We start from the raw sequence: 16,892 nt of genomic DNA, 5'->3' as shown, positions 1-16,892 counted from the left end.
CCGGCCCGGTCCCCGCGGCTCGGATTCCCCCCCCCGGCGCAGCCCCCCCCGGCGCGGCTCGGGTCCCCCCTCCCGTCCCCGCGGCGCGGCTCCCCCGGCCCCGCGGCGCGGCTCGGCTCCCCCCCACCTGTCCCCGCGGTGCGGCTCGGCTCCCCCACCCCTGTCCCCGCGGCGCGGCTCGGCTCCCCCCCCACCTGTCCCCGCGGTGCGGCTCGGCTCCCCCACCCCTGTCCCCGCAGCGCGGCTCGGCTCCCCCACCCCTGTCCCCGCGGCGCGGCTCGGCTCCCCCCCCGTCCCCGCGGCGCGGCTCGGCTCCCCCCCCCTGTCCCCGCGGCGCGCTCGGCTCCCCCCCCCTGTCGGCGCGGCGCGGCTCGGCTCCCCCCCCCCGTCCCCGCGGCGCGGCTCGGCTCCCCCCCCCTGTCCCCGCGGCGCGGCTCCCCCCCCGTCCCCGCGGCGCGGCTCGGCTCCCCCCCCCCGTCCCCGCGGCGCAGCGCGGCTCCCCCCCCCCCCCTGTCCGCACGGCTCGGCTCCCCCCCCCCGTCCCCGCGGCGTGGCTCGGCTCCCCCCCCCCCCGTCCCCGCGGCGCGGCTCAACTCCCCCACCCCCTGTCCCCGCGGCGCGGCTCGGCTCCCCCCCCCCTTCCCCGCGGCGCGGCTCGGGTCGTCCCCCGGGTCCCCCCGTCCCCCCCGCGGCGCGGCGGGGCTCGGGTCCCCCCGTCCCGTCCCCCCCCCCCCGCGGCGCGGCTCGGGTCCCCCCCCCCGCGGTGCGGCTCGGGTCCTGGGGCCGGGGCTTGCTGCAAGCCCCGCCCCCAGGAATCGGGCCCCGCTCTTGCTAAAGCCGGCCCTGCTCCAATACCTCTGTTAGTCTATAAGGTGCCACAGGACTCTCTGTTGCTTTTTACAGATCCAGACTAACACGGCTCCCCCTCTGATACATGACACCAAATGCACAGTTATGCAACTAAGAACCAGAAGCGTTGGCCACACCTACAAAATGATTCACTGTCTCCTGGAAAGCAGGGACTCCAAAGGCTTTAGGGATCATAGTACCAAGCAGCTCAAAAGGAGCTTGCAGCGTGATGCTGTGGCAAAAGGGGCTAATGCGATCCTGCAATGTATTAGTGAGAGAGTAGGCGCAAGGAAACCATTTTACCTCTGTATACAGCATTGCAAGACAATACTGTAATACGGCATCCAGGGCTGGGGTCCACGTTTTAAAAAGGACGTTGAAAAATTGGAGAAGATGCAGAAAGGAGACACAAAAATTATTTGAGGACTGGAGAAAATGCCAGACAATGAGAGACTTAAAGAGCTCAGTCTATTTAGTTTATCCAAAAAATCATTGGGTGATGACTTGATTACAGTATATAAGTATCTTCTCTGGTAGAAAACAGCGGGTATTTAATCCAGCAGAGAAAGACAGAATAAGAACAAGTGGCTGAAAGCTGAAGCCAGACAAATTCATATTAGAAATTGGGCACCAATTTTGAACAGGGAGGGTGATCAACCGTCGGAACAAACTACCAAGGGAGGTGTGGATTCTTCATCTCCTGAGGTTTTCAAATGCAGCCTAGTGCCTTTCTGGAAGATGCTTTAGCCAAACACAAATTATCAGCTCAATCCAGGGGTAACTGGCCGATGTGAAATGGCCTGTGATGTACAGGAGGTCAGACGAGATGATCTAATGGTCCCTTCTGGCCATAAACTCTGTCTATGAACCACCCAAATGACCAGAGGACAGGGCAAACCCACTCATACCCCCAAGAATGAGACAGAACCATCTAAACCAACTAGTACCCAGGCAGAGGGCAGGCACCCAAACTCACTAAAACAGAGACCTGCCAGGCAGTGCCACATACTGCCTCCTGGGCAGTGCTGTGCCCATCAATGGAGTGTCCCTAGTCAGCACTGCCCCCAGCCTGCCCACCCCAGCCAGAGAACATGCAGCTGGAATCTAGCAGGGAAAGGAGACTGAGAAGGCACAAGGCCTTATCCCTGCACAAAGCATCCAGATTAAGCCCTAGGGCAGTCCCCTCCTCTCAGGGTAGATCCAGGCCTGCGGCTGATGGGGCTTTTGCTTCACAGCGGTGAGGTGACATTGTCAGTGGCACCCAGGTGTGCCCATGGGCTGGGTGGGAGCAGCCCAGCCAGGCTCCCCACCAGGCCCAGAGGTCTTGCTGGTGGTTTGCTCTAAGGGGGGTGGGACTCGGCCAGAGCACGAGGTGTTTTTGTTGCGATTAGTGCAGGCAAATGTGCTGTTCCCTGGGTTGTGTCTGGGAGGCTGGCTCGGGAGGAAACCCACAGCGGCGCCCCGGTCCTTAGCGGGCTCCTAGGGAGCAGCGCCGGGGCTGGGAGGGCAGGTGGCGGCTGGGGGGGGGCAGGTCTCCAGCAGGGACCTCCGCTGTTCCACCACCCAGATCCGCCTTTGTACGCAGCTCTGCCCCCTGAGCCCCTCCCACCGGGCAGGGACCGGGGACTCCCCGCTTTTTCCAACTTCACACGCCAAACAGGGCCCGGCCCCAGGACCTCCTGCGTGCCCAGGAGACCGTAGCTCAAGCCTGGCGGGAGACACGCGGGCCAGGGGGGCTGGCTGCACGCCTGGAGCTGGGCTCAGCTCTCCTCGCCATGCCAGGCTGGGCTGCGCGGGGGGGCAGGAGGAGAAACCGGAGACTCCCTGGCCGTTCCCTAGGGCACTCCCCCGTCATTATGCAAAGCAGAGTGGCGAGGTGCGCGGGGAGGCTATAAAAGGGGAGCGGCCGCGGCCGGGTGTTTACTGCGCTTAGACTGAGCCGGCTGCTGCACCGGGCTGGCTGCGCTGCGCTCCCACGCGCCAGGTACCCGCGCTGCGCTGCGCTCTGCACCGGGCCGGCTGCACCGCACTGCGCTCCGCTCTGCACCGGGCCGGCTGCACTGCGCTGCGCTCCCACGCGCCAGGTACCCGCGCTGCGCTGCACTCTGCACCGGGCCGGCTGCGCTGCGCTCCCTGCGCCGGGCACCATGCGGCTGGCGGCGGCAGCCCTGATGCTATGCGCGGCGGCTTGGCTGGGCCCCCGGGCGGGCGGCTTCCCGGCCGGCAGCAAGGAGCGGAAGGTGCAGTTCGCTTCCTGGGACGAGGTGAACGTGATCGCGCACGGGCTGCTGCAGCTGGGCCACGGGCTCAAGGAGCACGTGGACAAGACCAAGGGGCAGCTGCGGGAGCTGGGCGGGCGGCTGAGTGCCCACAACGCCTCGCTGGGGCTGCTCCTGCGCCAGACCCGCGAGGCGCAGGAGCAGGGCGGGCAGCTGCGGGCCGCCGTGCGGGAGCTGCAGGGCAAGGACCAGCAGCTCTTCAGCCTCTCCGAGGCGCTGCGCGAGAAGCTGCAGCAGATGGCCGGGGACAAGGCGGAGATCCAGGGCCGGCTGGAGCAGCTCGAGGGCAAGATCCGGCAGGTGCTGCAGGGGCGGCCCTCGGAGAACCAGAGCGCCAAGGAGCTGGGCACGCTGCAGGTGAGTGCACCGCCCCCCTCCTCCGGCTGCCCGCGGGTCCCCCGTGCTCCCGTCCCCTGCCCGGGTTCCCCCCGCTGCTGCGCCGACCCTGCAGGGGGCTCTGGCGCAACCCCCGTATCACCCCAGGGGAGCGCACACGCGCCCGGCCGCTCGCCGCTCTCCCAGGGACAGCGGTCTGGTGAGCCCCCGACCCGGCGAGGCTGACTGTCCGCTCCCTTCTCGCCACTGCCTTGACCCCGCTAAGCAGTCTCCGGGGGGCTGCTGCCGGGAAGGGGAGGCAGCCCTGGGGCCAGCGGGCTGCGCTGTCGGCTGAGGGCTTCATGCGCTACGTGCCGGACAGTCCTAGAGGCAGCAAAACCCGAAGTAGCCTGGGAAATTCCCAGCCTTGGTCTCGGGGTTGGGCTCGCCCGGCAGAGGGGACGGGGGTTGCGGAACTCAGCCTTTTCTTTGTATTTTAGTCCCTCATGGATTCTCAGAACACGAGAATCGAGGAGCTTTTGCAGAAGATCAAACAGCAGCAGTACAAACTGGACAAGCAGAACCTGCAGATTAAAAGCCTGCAGAGCAAAGTAAGTTCCGCGGGGGCTTTTCCTGAATGCTAATAGCAGTGGGAATAGGGAGCAGAGACTGCCACCAGCAAACGCTCCCGGCGGGCTGGGAGCTTCTTGAGCCTAATTTAATAATTCAGGACCCAGCCCAGGGGCTTTATCGCTGCCATGGGACGGTAGAAGGAATCAGAGCCTCTGTGTCATTTAGCTTTACAGGGCTTTAAAAGTGCTTCTTGTGTTGGCACAAAATATTGTGTGTGTCTGACCCAGAAGATCAAAGGCCACAAGTTGGAGCCTTTAATCCAAGCCCCCTCACGTTCTGAAACTGGGGGGAGGTTCAGGACCAGGACCTGGACCTGGACCTGAGGTGCTCGGCTCTGCCACCTCTTACTACTTTTGCAAAATAAACCCCTGGCTGACAGGGTTGTACCAAACCACAGCCACTCCGAGCCCCAGACCTGTTGTATAATCTGTCCAGGTGAGTTCAGACATGTAGGGGCTGATCCTGGAGCAGGCAGGAAGTGTCACCACTAACTGCTCTGGGAGCCATTCGACCAGCTCACCTTTGGATCAGTGTTTCAAGTCTGCTCAATGAGTCGCTAACTCATCCATGGTTTTGGCACAGGTCAATCTCTTGATCCCTCTGCATCTTAAGGACAACAAAACTCAGAGTCTAAAGTGGAGGATAAACCTGAAGAAAAGCATCAGACACACCAACCAAAGCCAAAACGCCAGTGTGGAACCTGCACAGCCACAGAGTGAGTATCTGTCTCCTCCCTCCCACCCCGTTAGCAGAGTCGTCCTGTCAGCTGTTCCAGCTACAGCCCAAAAACGAAAGGTTCAATTGTCCTGATTCAGGATGTGAAATTGGCTTTCATGGGAGTTGAGTGGAACTGGAAGGATCTGCTGTTTGGGCAGGGTCTGGCGCCAGGATCTAGCAGGGATCCAGGATCCAGTCGGGCAGGGATTTAAGGATTTTACAGGAGTGTTTCAGCCTCATGGAGAATGCCCGTGGGAAGCAGATGAATTCTGCCTGAAGGTATGTAGCTAAATGGGTAAAGTGGCTGAATGAGGCTGGCAGACCAGGGTGGTAGCACTTGGTCATTGGTTTTGTGCAGAGGAGTCTTGTTCTATGGGGGGGTTGAAATGCAGCTGGGGAGTCTTCCCATATCCTGTATCCCTCGGTGTGGGGGTGGGGTTCATCTGCCACGAGCGAAGGACAGGAAATAGATGGGAAGCTGTGGGTCTATCTACCTGCGTCACTGTAGGGTCTGAGCACCTCACCATCCAACACCCCCACGAACAGGGAAGTACTGTGGCTGTCCCCACTGGACAGAGGGAGAGTGAGGTGCAAGGAGCCGGAGGCTTACCTGGGAAGCCTGTGTCTGAGCAGGGTTTTGAATCCCAGTCTCCTAAGTCCCAGGTTAGTGCCCTGACTGCTGGACAATTCCCCCCATGTGTGCGTGCACACACTTTCATTGGGCCTGTGACCTTTGGAGCAACCTCCTTCAGGCCGCACAAAGAGCCTGGCTCTGCTTCCATCACACAGAATACTCCCACTGAGTTCAGTGGGAACAGGACTAGGGTGAGTGGCTTAGTGGCTTGTTGGGCCATGTACTGCAGGCTGCTCCCCAGACAGGAGCTCTGTGCAGACTAGGGAAATGACTTGGTTCTCCAGCTGGCTGTGGAACGGGTTTGACCCAAACAGGAACCATTTAGAAGGCTCTCCAGGCAGAAAGGCTGCAGGGGGGGTAGTTAGTTAGCACATGGGAAGACTGAAAGCAGAAAGTGCTGTTACCTGGCTGTTGCTGCCCCTGCAAGAACAAAACAAAGGGCCAGGGGCTAGGCAGAGAACAAAGAGCATAAGAGATGAATGCAGACGGGGAGAGACCAAAATATAGCGCACCACACATGGGGGACTTCCAGCCATCTTTCAGTTGAGTTGGGTTAGCCCTCGGTCACACTGTGTTCCTGGAACCAGAGTCCTCTATATTAGGACAATGGGGAGCAAACTAGAGCACCACATTCCTGAAAACCTTTCCCAAGTCCCCCTCTGCCCTACATGGCTGACATGAGACTGGGCAGGGATGGTGTCCCTATCCTCTGTTTGCCAGAAGGTGGGAATGAGCGACGGGATGGATCATTTCTTGATAATTGCCTTGTTCTGTTCATTCCCTCTGAAGCACTTGGCATTGGCCACTGTCGGCAGACCGGATACTGGGCTAGATGGACCTTTGGTCTGACCCAGTATGGCCATTCTTATGCTCTTATGAGGGCAGCATCTCCCCACACCCTGTCTCTACACTGGGGCATACTGACTGTTGGAGGAGGTGGCAAAGACTGGTCAGGATGACCAAGAATGACAGAACCTTGGGTCTCTTTCAGTGTGGAGCAGGCCATGATTCTTCTGTTGATGGCAGTGGTGTTTCCTCTTGGGACAAAGTTCCCCTTTTAGGCCAAACCTTGAGTTCCTCTTCATTTGCCTGATCACTTTCGTTGACTGGCAACTGCAATTCAATTTCCGCCCTGATTAGCAAGGAGAAGGAGCCTTCCGGCAAGTGCTGGCCCCAGTGTCCTCCCTGGGCTGTTTGCTCCCTGCATTCCTAGCAGCCAATCACTCAGAAGGTTGGTGCTACAGAGCTGCTCCCTGCCTACAGAGAGCCAGTCCCCCAATGCTGCTGCATTGGGGGTCGTGTGGGCAATGAGTCCTGTAAGCAACTTCTTCAGAATGGCCCTTTTATGTACATCCAGCGAACACAAGTTAACAGACTAAGCATGGCATTCAGCCAACTGTGCAAAAGTTGAAGGTTTGAAACAACCTCAAGAGCAAGAGGTTTAATCACTTGCAGAAGGTGGATCATGTCTTCAGGCGCTGCATGCGCTCTCCTCCCTGGCAGCTCGCCAAGTAGGCAAAAGTTAAACCCTATCTCCCAACAGTGCTGGGATTCCAAAATAATTTGGTTGGGGAAGGCGGGGTGGGGAAAGCAAAGCAAACAGTTCCTAGTAGGAGTAAAAGAAACACTTGAACAACTGAGCCTGGAATGCAATCCTGTGTTCAAGGAACAGTGTTTACTCTGCTTGACGGTGGTGACCTTCGCGTTCCATAAATACATGGCAATCCAAGGGGTAATTCTGCTGGGCCTTGTTGTTTTAACGTTCCTTTATGGGTTTTTTTTTTTTTTTTACATAAACACTTTGCTCTTCATTTTTACTAGCCCACGGGCTCATGCGCGTCCACCGGGGATTTAAAGCGGCACAACGAACAATGCTAAGAAACTCAAGTCAGAACTACCTGTAGTATTTTTCTAAAGCAAAATGAGCTGAGGTTATGGAGCCAGCTGCCATTAGTAGGAACATTGCTGCTACAGCAGGGGAAACCAAGCAGCAGCGGAGCAGTGCAGTATGTCTGGCAAAGCCCAGTGAGAAGGTAACTGTTCAACGGGAGCTGCTCAGAGAGTCTTGGCCCCAGCAAACAGCAATCTCTTTGGGGCAGCGTGGTGTGATCTGCCTGACTTGTGGATTGGCAAGAGATCCAGGCATCCTTTCTGCAGATAGTTAGGACAGATTAGAGAAGGAAGCAATGAGTAGTCCTGAGAAAATGCAGCATATGATCTCTTCTGGCCCCTGGGTCTATGTTCTAGACCGGGAAGCAAGCCCACCCTGCTGTAATTTCTGCTGACTCACCTGTGTCTGGTCCTGTGACACATCCACCACCCTGCTGGTCTGTCACATTGCAGAGCAACGTGAGTCAGTCAGTGCCTGCACCCAGCCCCATGACAAATTAAAGTACTGGATGACTCTAACAATCCCAGCCCGCTCCTCAACCCTCTCTCCAGATCCTGTTTGCTTGGCCCAGCAGAGTGAGTTGGGGCAGGATCTGGGATGAGGGTAGGTGAGTGAGTCAAGGTGTTTTGTGGTTTGGTGCCATTTGTCACAACCCTGACCTGACTAAAGGGCCCCGCTGGTAGCTTGCTCCTGGCTCGGAGTGGCCTGGTTTTGTCTATGAATGACTTGGTGGGACGTAGCAGTGATGGCCTAGCCCGAGTGCTGATGCTAATCCGAGAGGCCAGTGCGTGAACGGCCGCCTGTTCTAAAGCTGGCGTCTGTGCAGGCTTGAGTGGGGAGAGGTTACCCTGCTGCCCCTCCTTGGTGAATGGTGATTTCAGCTGTCAACCCACCCGCTCGCCTGTGCTCCGGGCATCTGGTTTCATGATGTTATGGGGGAGGGGAGAGGAGTAATGTGCCCAAAGAGTCAACTAGGTAAAAGTTCAGACCTTAGCAAGAAAATAGCTCTTATGACAAAGTCAGGGTGCAACCCACACTGGTTGGGGGAGGGGGGAGCATGGCTGATCAGAAAGGCAGCACAGTGATTGGCTGGAAGGAAATTGGGTGAAAGTTAACAGTCCTTTCTAACCATCCCTCCCCCTTCCCCGGGAGCAGGCTTGCTTCATTGTTTTGGGAAGAAACCCCTCCTCCAGCGCGTTCCCAGGCTGGGCTCACCTTTCCCCTACTTCAGACTCAGACGCTGATGTCAGAGCAGGGAGGGGCGGGTGCAAGGAGGCTGCGGGGAGCCCTTCCTGGAGAGTGGTATTGAAAGCCTAGCCAGGGGTTTCCATCCCTGCAGCATCTTGGTGTCACTTGGGTTACCTTAAAAACAACCCCACAGTGTGACCCGGCTGGGTGGTGCTCAGTGGAGGTCGGGAAGGGCTCTTTTGTCTGCTGACCTGGACACCTGGAGAGTGGCTGGCGCCGAGTGCCACTCCTTGCGCTTCCCATTGGGCCTGCTGCCCAGACACTAAGGTGGGAGAGGCGTTAGCAATACTCTGTAGCATTCGGCTTGAGCTCTGACAGCACAAGCCCAGCATGGCTCGGGGCCAGCGCGGGGAGCAAATGGACACTCGGGGGGAGGGGGGAGATTCCTGAAACCTCGCTCCTGTGGGGGCAGCAACAGAACCTTCTCACCGGCACCCCAAGAGATGGGAATGGACAGGGGACCCCCACTTCCCACCCAGCCCCCACTATTGAGGGGGAGAGCACCATCCTTCCCTCCCAGCTGGGGGCCAGCCCCCTCCTGCTTGCCTCCCTTCTGCAGCAGCTGGGAGGGGGTGAGTGGCTGGACTGTGCTAAATGGGGGGGTGAGGTTTGCTGAGAGCATGCGCCCTTGCAGTTCCACCGTTTCCAGAGCCTTCTGCACCAAACCAGACATGGGCTGGAGAACAGTGGAGCCAGTTCAGAGCCCGGTCCGGTGCCACCCCTGGTGCTGTCTGAGCTGGAGCCCTCAGTGCAAGGCTAGCTTCCCGCTGCAACCCAAGATCCTGTGTGAGGTGCTGCACGTCCCGCCCCAGAGCTCAGCTACGCTGCATGATGCAAGACATACAGTACCTTGCTTGACTGTAAAACTCCTCCAGTGCTGAGAACGAGGGCCCTGCGCTCCCCAGTGGAGAAAGAAAGCATAGGAAGTGGGGGAAAGTTCATGTTTACTCTCACGTCCCCGCAGTCCCTCTTGAACTCGCGCTCACGGCAGCTGCACAAGTATCCAAGCTGCAGTTAGCCATACCCAAAGGAGGGGGCTGTCTTCATTTACAGACATATATATTTTTTGTCCCTGCAGCTCAAGGGAACAAAGACAATATGTTTCAAAGCTGAATGCAAAGGGCACTGTCCCAGCTTCCCCCAGGCTACATTAGGAACAGAACTCACTTTGTTTGGGGAGATGCCAGGAAAGGGGCTCTTGCCACCCGTTGCAGGCAGACAAAGAGCAGTTTGATTTTGTGGCTGTTCCTTGATGCTCTGCAAAGCTGGGTAAAGTCCCTGCGCATCCTGACACCTTCCTGTCCTTTCGACTCAGGTTTTATAACCGGATTCTTCTTAGGCCTGTTGATTGCTCCCAATGGACTTTTACCAATTCTGTTGAAATGGTGCTTTGCTGGCAGTTACAGTAAAGCCGAGGCCAAAGTCCAGGCATCTGGGGAGAGGAGGAGCAGAACTTCTCTTCGCTTTACAATTAGTCTTGCTGATGCTTTGCAGGGAACGGTCAGAGCCTCTGGCCAGTGGCCTTATGACAGCTGTGGGTTGGTGACTTCCCATGGGCCCTGGCAGGGCAGCCCCTCAGTGTCCGAGCCAGTCCTGGCCTGCAGTTGGGAGTCCCACAAGGTTGTGCCTGGTCCCTCACTTTCCCCCATTCATTGCTTCTGGGGGTCTTATGAGGGCTCTGGGCAAAAGGGTCACCGTATGCTGATGGTCTCTGCTCCGCACCTGCTCCAGTGTCAGTCAGCAAGCAGTGCACCAGGCCATCCGGCAGCACGTCTTCGCTAATGCTGTGCGTAGCTGGCTCCGACTACGGCTAAAGTCCCATTTGAGAGCTAGAGGGAACTTGCAAGTGGTTCGTGCATTAGTGGTAGTCGGGGTGAGTTAGAACAATATTCTGCACCTATTGCCCTTTGCAAGCTTACCCCTTCCTAGCATCTGCCCTCCTCGTGTCCTGACTGAGCGTCCCCAGAGATGTCTGGAAGCCGCACAGTGCTGCTGCCTGTTTGCCTCTGGTCTGCAGACTCTGCACAGCTCATGTGACCTGTCTCACCAGCTCCTCCTCCTGAGTTACACACTTGGCCCAGTTCTCTGGTAGGCTGTAGCTGTCTATTTTCCTGGGCCCTCTGAGTCCAGTATTAACTTCTGTACCAAATGAAACAGAAGCCCAAGAGCCTAGAGAGCTGCCTTGGAAAATGTTAGGGCTTTTTATTACTTCTTTATATTGCCATAGTGCCTAGGAGCCCTGGTCATTGGCCAGCCCCATTGTGTTAGGTGCTGTACAAACAGTCTCTAGCTTTAGCATTCAAACTGGTGATTAAGCTGGGCTCATTTGTAGATGTGTCTGGCCGCTAGGACTGTGGTGTGAACAAACCTGTTTGAGAGCAGCATGCTGAGACTGCTTCTTCTAAATTCCCTCTCTGCCTTTTTGCAGAGCTCCCGCTGGACTGCCAGCAGCTCTTCCTGGCAGGGGAGAGAAGCAGTGGTGTGTATCAGATCCAGCCCTTGGGATCTCAGCCTTTCGAAGTCTACTGTGACATGACTGCTGGTAAGTGAGGGGAGCACCACAGGCTATTCTGAGTTCTGCAAACTGGTCTTGCAAGTAACAGAACTGAAATAAGTGAAAAATCTTTCACCTGCAGAAGGTGGCTGGACAGTGATCCAGAGGCGTCTGGATGGCTCTGTGGACTTTGACCAGATTTGGGAAGCCTACAGGAATGGCTTTGGAGATCTTAGTGGTAAGCAGATGGTGGAAGACTTTTATTCTAGCTTTCCCTGATTGGCAAGCAAATTCCATCCCCACACTGCCCCCCTTCCCAGAGGTGGACCAAAGATCTCCACCCAGCATAACACCCGGCTGGACAAGTGGGCACAGCTGGCTGAGAAGGGGCTGAGGAAGTTCACTACACAAAGGTGCATGCACCCACTGACCTCCCTAGGCACTTTGTGCACACTAAAGGATCTGGAGTGCTCTTAGCACTGCATGCTAACATCTTCCTTGATTTGCATAGCGCTTGTGTGTGATGCCAACTAATGCAAAGTTCCTTGTGTTTCAGGTGATTTCTGGTTGGGCCTGGAGAAAATATACCACGTTGTCCAGGAGGGAAGGTACAATCTCTCGATTGAGCTGCAAGACTGGGAAGGAAACTCTCAGCTTATTCAGTTCCTCTTTAGCCTGGGTGGAGAGAACACCGCCTACACACTCAGTCTCCTTGGACCTGTGTCAGGAGAGCTGGAAAATGCCCTTGGGGACTTCAGACAGCTGCCCTTCTCCACTCGAGATCAGGACAACGATTTCAAAGCTGACACTAACTGTGCCAAGCACCTATCAGGTCAGTACTGGCAAAGGCAAGGTGCTGTGTTCCTAAGCAAGAGTCTGGTCTTTCTCTTGGTGGGGAGGTAGGTGGCAGCAGTCTTCCTCCATCTGCCCCAAGCAGCTTGGAGCCCAGCTCTCCTTTTCCAGTGTAAGACCCGCCTTGTTTCGGTGCTATGCAAACAGAACCCTGCTTCCAACAGCTTGGGGCAGATGGCACTGGTGAAAAACGGCCATTTGGGTATTTTGACTCTGACCTTGTCCCCTGCTTCACCCTCCTCCTTCTCCACAGGAATGGGACCGTGTGATCCACAGGGGGAGCTGTGCGAGCAACTCTAATGAAACCTGAAACCAGGTGATATTCTCATGGTTCCAGGTTCTGTTACAAAGTCATAACTTGGCCCAGCTTTACCAGCTTGTTCCCTGTGACTCAAACTGTCCAAGCAAAGGAGGAGGCCAGTTCACCCATGTCTGAATGTTTGGCTTGTTTGAACTGTAAATTGAATACAAATGAAACAGAAAACCCGTGTGAACCAAAACCGTGGCATTTCCCACAAGGTTAGCTCTGCTAGCAGAGCTAACACACCTACCCTGTCCATCCAGGAGGCTACTTCTTTCTCTTGGGGCTACCCGGGACTCTCAGCTGCTACAACAGTTCCACTTTTGCACCCCCTAGTGGCCAGAGATTGCACATGTGGGGCCTGTGCTCTCAAATGGGAGTGGAATGGTCTTGAGCCACAGCACTGGACTGGGATATCTGGTGTCAATTCCAAGTGCACTTGCGTGTCTAACTCCTTCCCCCTATGCTGGGTGACACTGGGCAAGTGGTGCAATTCAGCCTCTATTCCCTAACTGCAAAATGGAGCTAATAACACGTCCTATCGCATCAATGGGTCTGCCCCACCACCTAGGGCTCATATGACAAGGATGGGGCTACAGAAGTATTTGCATTAATTTGGCCTCTTTGGTGGTCATGCAGGCCTAGTTGCCTGCATGGCTTGATCTCCTTCAGACCTGGAAGTAGTGTTGGAGTTCCCTGAAGCATGGGACCCTCTGAAACTCCTGTCACATACACACTTCAGGTTCTTTTAACCTTCCAAAGCTCTGAGCAGACTGTGCTTGGAAGGGAAGGTGCAGCAATAGCTCTGAATCTGGGGTGATTGTCTTATCCTGTTATTTTATATCCTGTTTTTTAGCTGTGAAAATTCCCATTGGCTGAAATCTGTCCCTTCCTTCCTTCTAGGAGGCTGGTGGTTCAGCACTTGTGGCCATGCCAACCTCAACGGAAAGTACTTCCGCTCCATCCCCCGCCAGAGGCATGAGCGGAAACAGGGCATCTTCTGGAAGACATGGAAGGGGAGGTATTACCCACTGAAATCTACCATCCTGAAAATCCGACCCGCAGAGCTGGAAACAGAATCCTAACCTAGCTGCCACTTGAAAGACTCAAAGGAGCGTAGATTTGCAGCTCCGTCACTTGGTGTTTACAGAAACCAGCAACGCAACCCTCACAGTGACAGTTCAGAGAGGAACCTTTCCTCACATTAGCAGCTGTTTAGCTGGCAGAGTCTAGCATGGAGTAATGCAGCAACAGGCTCTTCCTGTAGGTATAACCACTTAGTGTTACTGGGGTCCAATGAACTCAAAGGATGGGAGCTCCCAGAATGGGCAAGTAGCCCTGAACAGGGAGAAGGGTCACTGTGGTACGCACAAGCTGGGGGAGCAGTCACAGACCAGCTCTGCCGCTGCCCAAGTCAATGATGTACAAAACTTTGTCCTAAGTCTTGGTTGATCCGTTACCTTTGCTGTTAAAGCCACTGTGCTTTCAAGGGGCTCACTTGCTCCCAACACTGAAGCTGGGGAGAGGTGAGGTGAATGGGGTCCTCTTCTATCATAGAACAGCTGCACCCTGGGCCCATGTGCCACCTTAATCCTCTCCTCTCACTGGGATTCCCACCTGGAGGAGGCTCACAAAGCCCCCATGAGCCAAGAGACTGCTGATACTGTTGGGCTTTTCTTCTAGGATAGCTCCCTGCTGGGCTCTGAGGTTTGGAGCTGCAGTAAAGTGCTGCTGCCAAAAACCCATCCCATTTCCCCCAGAACAGCTGACTAGAGACCCTCCTCCTCTGCCCCGCCTCCAGCCGTGGCAGGTCAGTTACAGGGCAGCAGCAATAGAGGCAGCAGCAAATGTAACTCCTGTCTGACACCTTGTTTCTCTTAACTCCTGCCCAGCTGCCCCCCCTCTCCTCAGTTACTTAAACACCATTTGACTGGTTCCTCCAAGGGAAGGTTCTGGGGGCCCCTCTTGAGGAATGGGGACTGAGGTCCATCCAGCTTTCTTCACCCTCAAAGATTACCTGCAACTCCTCCTTCCTGGCCTCCCCACCTGGGAAGAACAGTTTTCCTTAGAATTTCACCCAGTAATTCCTCCAATTGCCTGTTACCAGGAGGCCAGACTAGATCATAGACATCCCTTTTGGCTCTGTGAATCCTGAGCTTCAGAGAGAGCCTACCGGTGCCGCTCTGAGTCAGCTAGAACAGCCTCTAGAATGGCATGAGGCATAATCTGCCCTTGCTGTCCTTTGGGCATGGGCCCAACCCTGCCTCTCCGCCCTGAATTCACAGCGAGGGATGTGCTTCTCCTCCATCACCTTATCCTGGAGGTTTAGTTTCTCCTTCAAAGATTCCAAAATCCCTGTCCCCTGGCTGTGACCTGAAATTTAAACAATCCTCCCTGAAAGGTGAGGTACAGTAGGGTTGCCCCAAGATGCTGGGAGCAGCATCAATCGCACATGGTGTCTGCCCCCGAAATACTGCACATATTATTCTCGTATCTTCAGTGACTGGATTTGAGGGTTTCCCGGAGTGTCTTAGAGGAGGGGAGCAGGTGTGGTGGGATGCATCTGATCTTGGGGAGACCCTAGGTCAAGTGATAATCACTGAAACTGTTACAGGCCAAGTTTCCCTCTTGGGTGTTCCCAAGTATCCTGTCCTATTTGAGTCATATTGACTGACTTGCTAGAGCTCTTAGCTGCTGAATACTGTAAATAGTCATTTGTAGAATGCTGGATCTTTTTAATGAATTTACTGTTTAATTTGTTTCTGTATTTAAATGCAGTGTTAATAACAATGTGGTGTAATTTATAAATGTTGGGTTTGAAAAAGATCATCAGTAGTTTATGTATTTTCAGCTCTAACCTTTTTATACTAAAATCTGACTTTCTGCAGATGTCTTTTAATAAAAAACCCACCAAACCGATCGATATCGCACATGTGTTCTGAGTTCTGTCATATGACTGCTAATGAGGTGGTGGAGGCCACCTGGTGCACTGCTATGTAAGGGACTCGCCGCTAGGTCAGTTCTGGTGTTCACATGTTAAAGGATGTCAGACAAAACTGGGGAGAGCTCAGAAGAGCTACAGGGATGACATGGTCTGGAAAACAGGCCTTGCAGTAAAACTAAGGAAGCTCAATCTGTTTAGCTTATTGGAGAGAACATTAAGTGCCAATGCAATCCCCCCATAATTCCCTATGCAGGGAGGAGATCGCTCATATCAGAGGGCTGTTTCTTCTAGCAGCCAAAGGAAAAATAAGATCAAGTGGCCAGAAGCTGAAGCTAGACAAATTGAAATGGTCAAACTTGAACATTGCTTCCAGTGGAGCCCCTTTTCAAGAGCTACGTTGGATTCTCTGTCACTTGGTGTCTCAGGCATCCAATCTCTATTTAAAAGGATAAACTCCTAATGATTGGACTCGACACAAGAATTGCTATGTGAAATTCTCTACTAGCCTGGAAGTGCTCATACAAACTATGCAACGTACACCTCCCCATACACCTTATCTGTGCCCCCTTGTGTTCTGAAATAGTACCTTGGTGGATAGATACAGAGAAAAAATGGTGTTCGTCTAATTCAAAACTAAATTGGTCCCAGCATGTGTTAAGATGTCAGAGGCCCTGTGTGCTATGTTCATTGAAGTAAGATGCTCCTACGAATAAAGAGCAGTGAAATAACCGCACCCTTATCTGTTCATTTCTGGATTTTCATTCTGTGGCAGTTGGAATAAATTTTCCAGCTTTACTCTCCAACCTTTATTTCCATCACCAGCCAGAAATAGTTCCTGTTGTGAGCTACTGCCTGGCACGGGGGACCTAATGTGCAGAAATTGGCTTTCTGCAAGTCTCCAGCCAAAAGAGCAAAGCTAACAGGCACAACCTCTCACAAAAGACTAGCACCAGGAAGCTTGCAAGCTAGCCAAAAGAGCTGACCAGTTGAACTATCCCTGCTGTTCTCACTTATTCCTTGGTCCTGATCTACCCTATGGTAGATCTTCCCTGATCTACCCAATTCCACTTCTCACTGTGAGGGATGAGGCCCCATAGGCAGAGACCATTCACAAATTAAGAGTGTTACTGGGCCTTCTTTCTCTGGGAAATTCCACTCTTGTGACAGATATTAACAAGGAAGGGGAAGTACTTGGACTCTTAACTGGAATTCCCTCTGAATCCTCCATCTATTTTCCAATGCATGCTTTGAATTCTGATTTCAGTTTGATCTTCAAGTCCAAATGAAAGAAGAGGGCTCCCTCTGGTGATGAGAGAAATGACACCACATGCAGTGCTAATGAGGAAAGGGCAGTTTCAAATATTCCCATTACCAGGGATGTGAAACGCCCACTTCCCAGGAACCAGGCCAGCACCAAGTTACTGGTTGTAACATGGTATCTGATGCTGTGGCCTTATAACAATTAATAATAAAAAGCATTTATGTAGCAGCTTCCATCTAAGGACTCAGCAAGTTTGTTATTTGTGCAGCACAAGAGTGTCCTGAATTCTAGCACCCAGCTCCCGAGCAGGGCACAAAGGTCCAGCGCCTTGCTGGAAATAGTTGCCCTTTTTCTCACCCATCCTACCTGTGAATGGACTACTGTTCCCTCAGAATAGTTTCTCTGCCTTGGATAGAGAAGTGTTTAGCTGAATGGCAGCTATGCTTAAAAACCCCACAAGAATTTAAAAGTGGT

The 16,892-nt window shown here is 54.5% G+C and overlaps 1 protein-coding gene across 1 annotated transcript; it reads left to right on the top strand.

Annotated features, from left to right (window-relative positions):
- The first annotated feature begins 2,901 nt into the window (after nt 1-2,901).
- On the top strand, nt 2,902-15,132 carry ANGPTL4 (angiopoietin like 4). The gene is made up of 7 exons (XM_054013514.1): nt 2,902-3,485; nt 3,944-4,054; nt 4,659-4,791; nt 10,995-11,108; nt 11,203-11,298; nt 11,617-11,892; nt 13,117-15,132. Exons 1-7 carry the CDS (start codon nt 2,997-2,999, stop codon nt 13,296-13,298), a joined length of 1,401 nt encoding a protein of 466 aa, XP_053869489.1. The 5' UTR covers nt 2,902-2,996; the 3' UTR covers nt 13,299-15,132.
- Nucleotides 15,133-16,892: the final 1,760 nt, after the last annotated feature.

The sequence above is a fragment of the Malaclemys terrapin genome, chromosome 24 (assembly GCF_027887155.1).
Source record: "Malaclemys terrapin pileata isolate rMalTer1 chromosome 24, rMalTer1.hap1, whole genome shotgun sequence".
Classification (NCBI taxonomy): Eukaryota; Metazoa; Chordata; order Testudines; family Emydidae; genus Malaclemys; species Malaclemys terrapin.
This window is presented reverse-complemented; position numbering and strand designations above follow the sequence as displayed.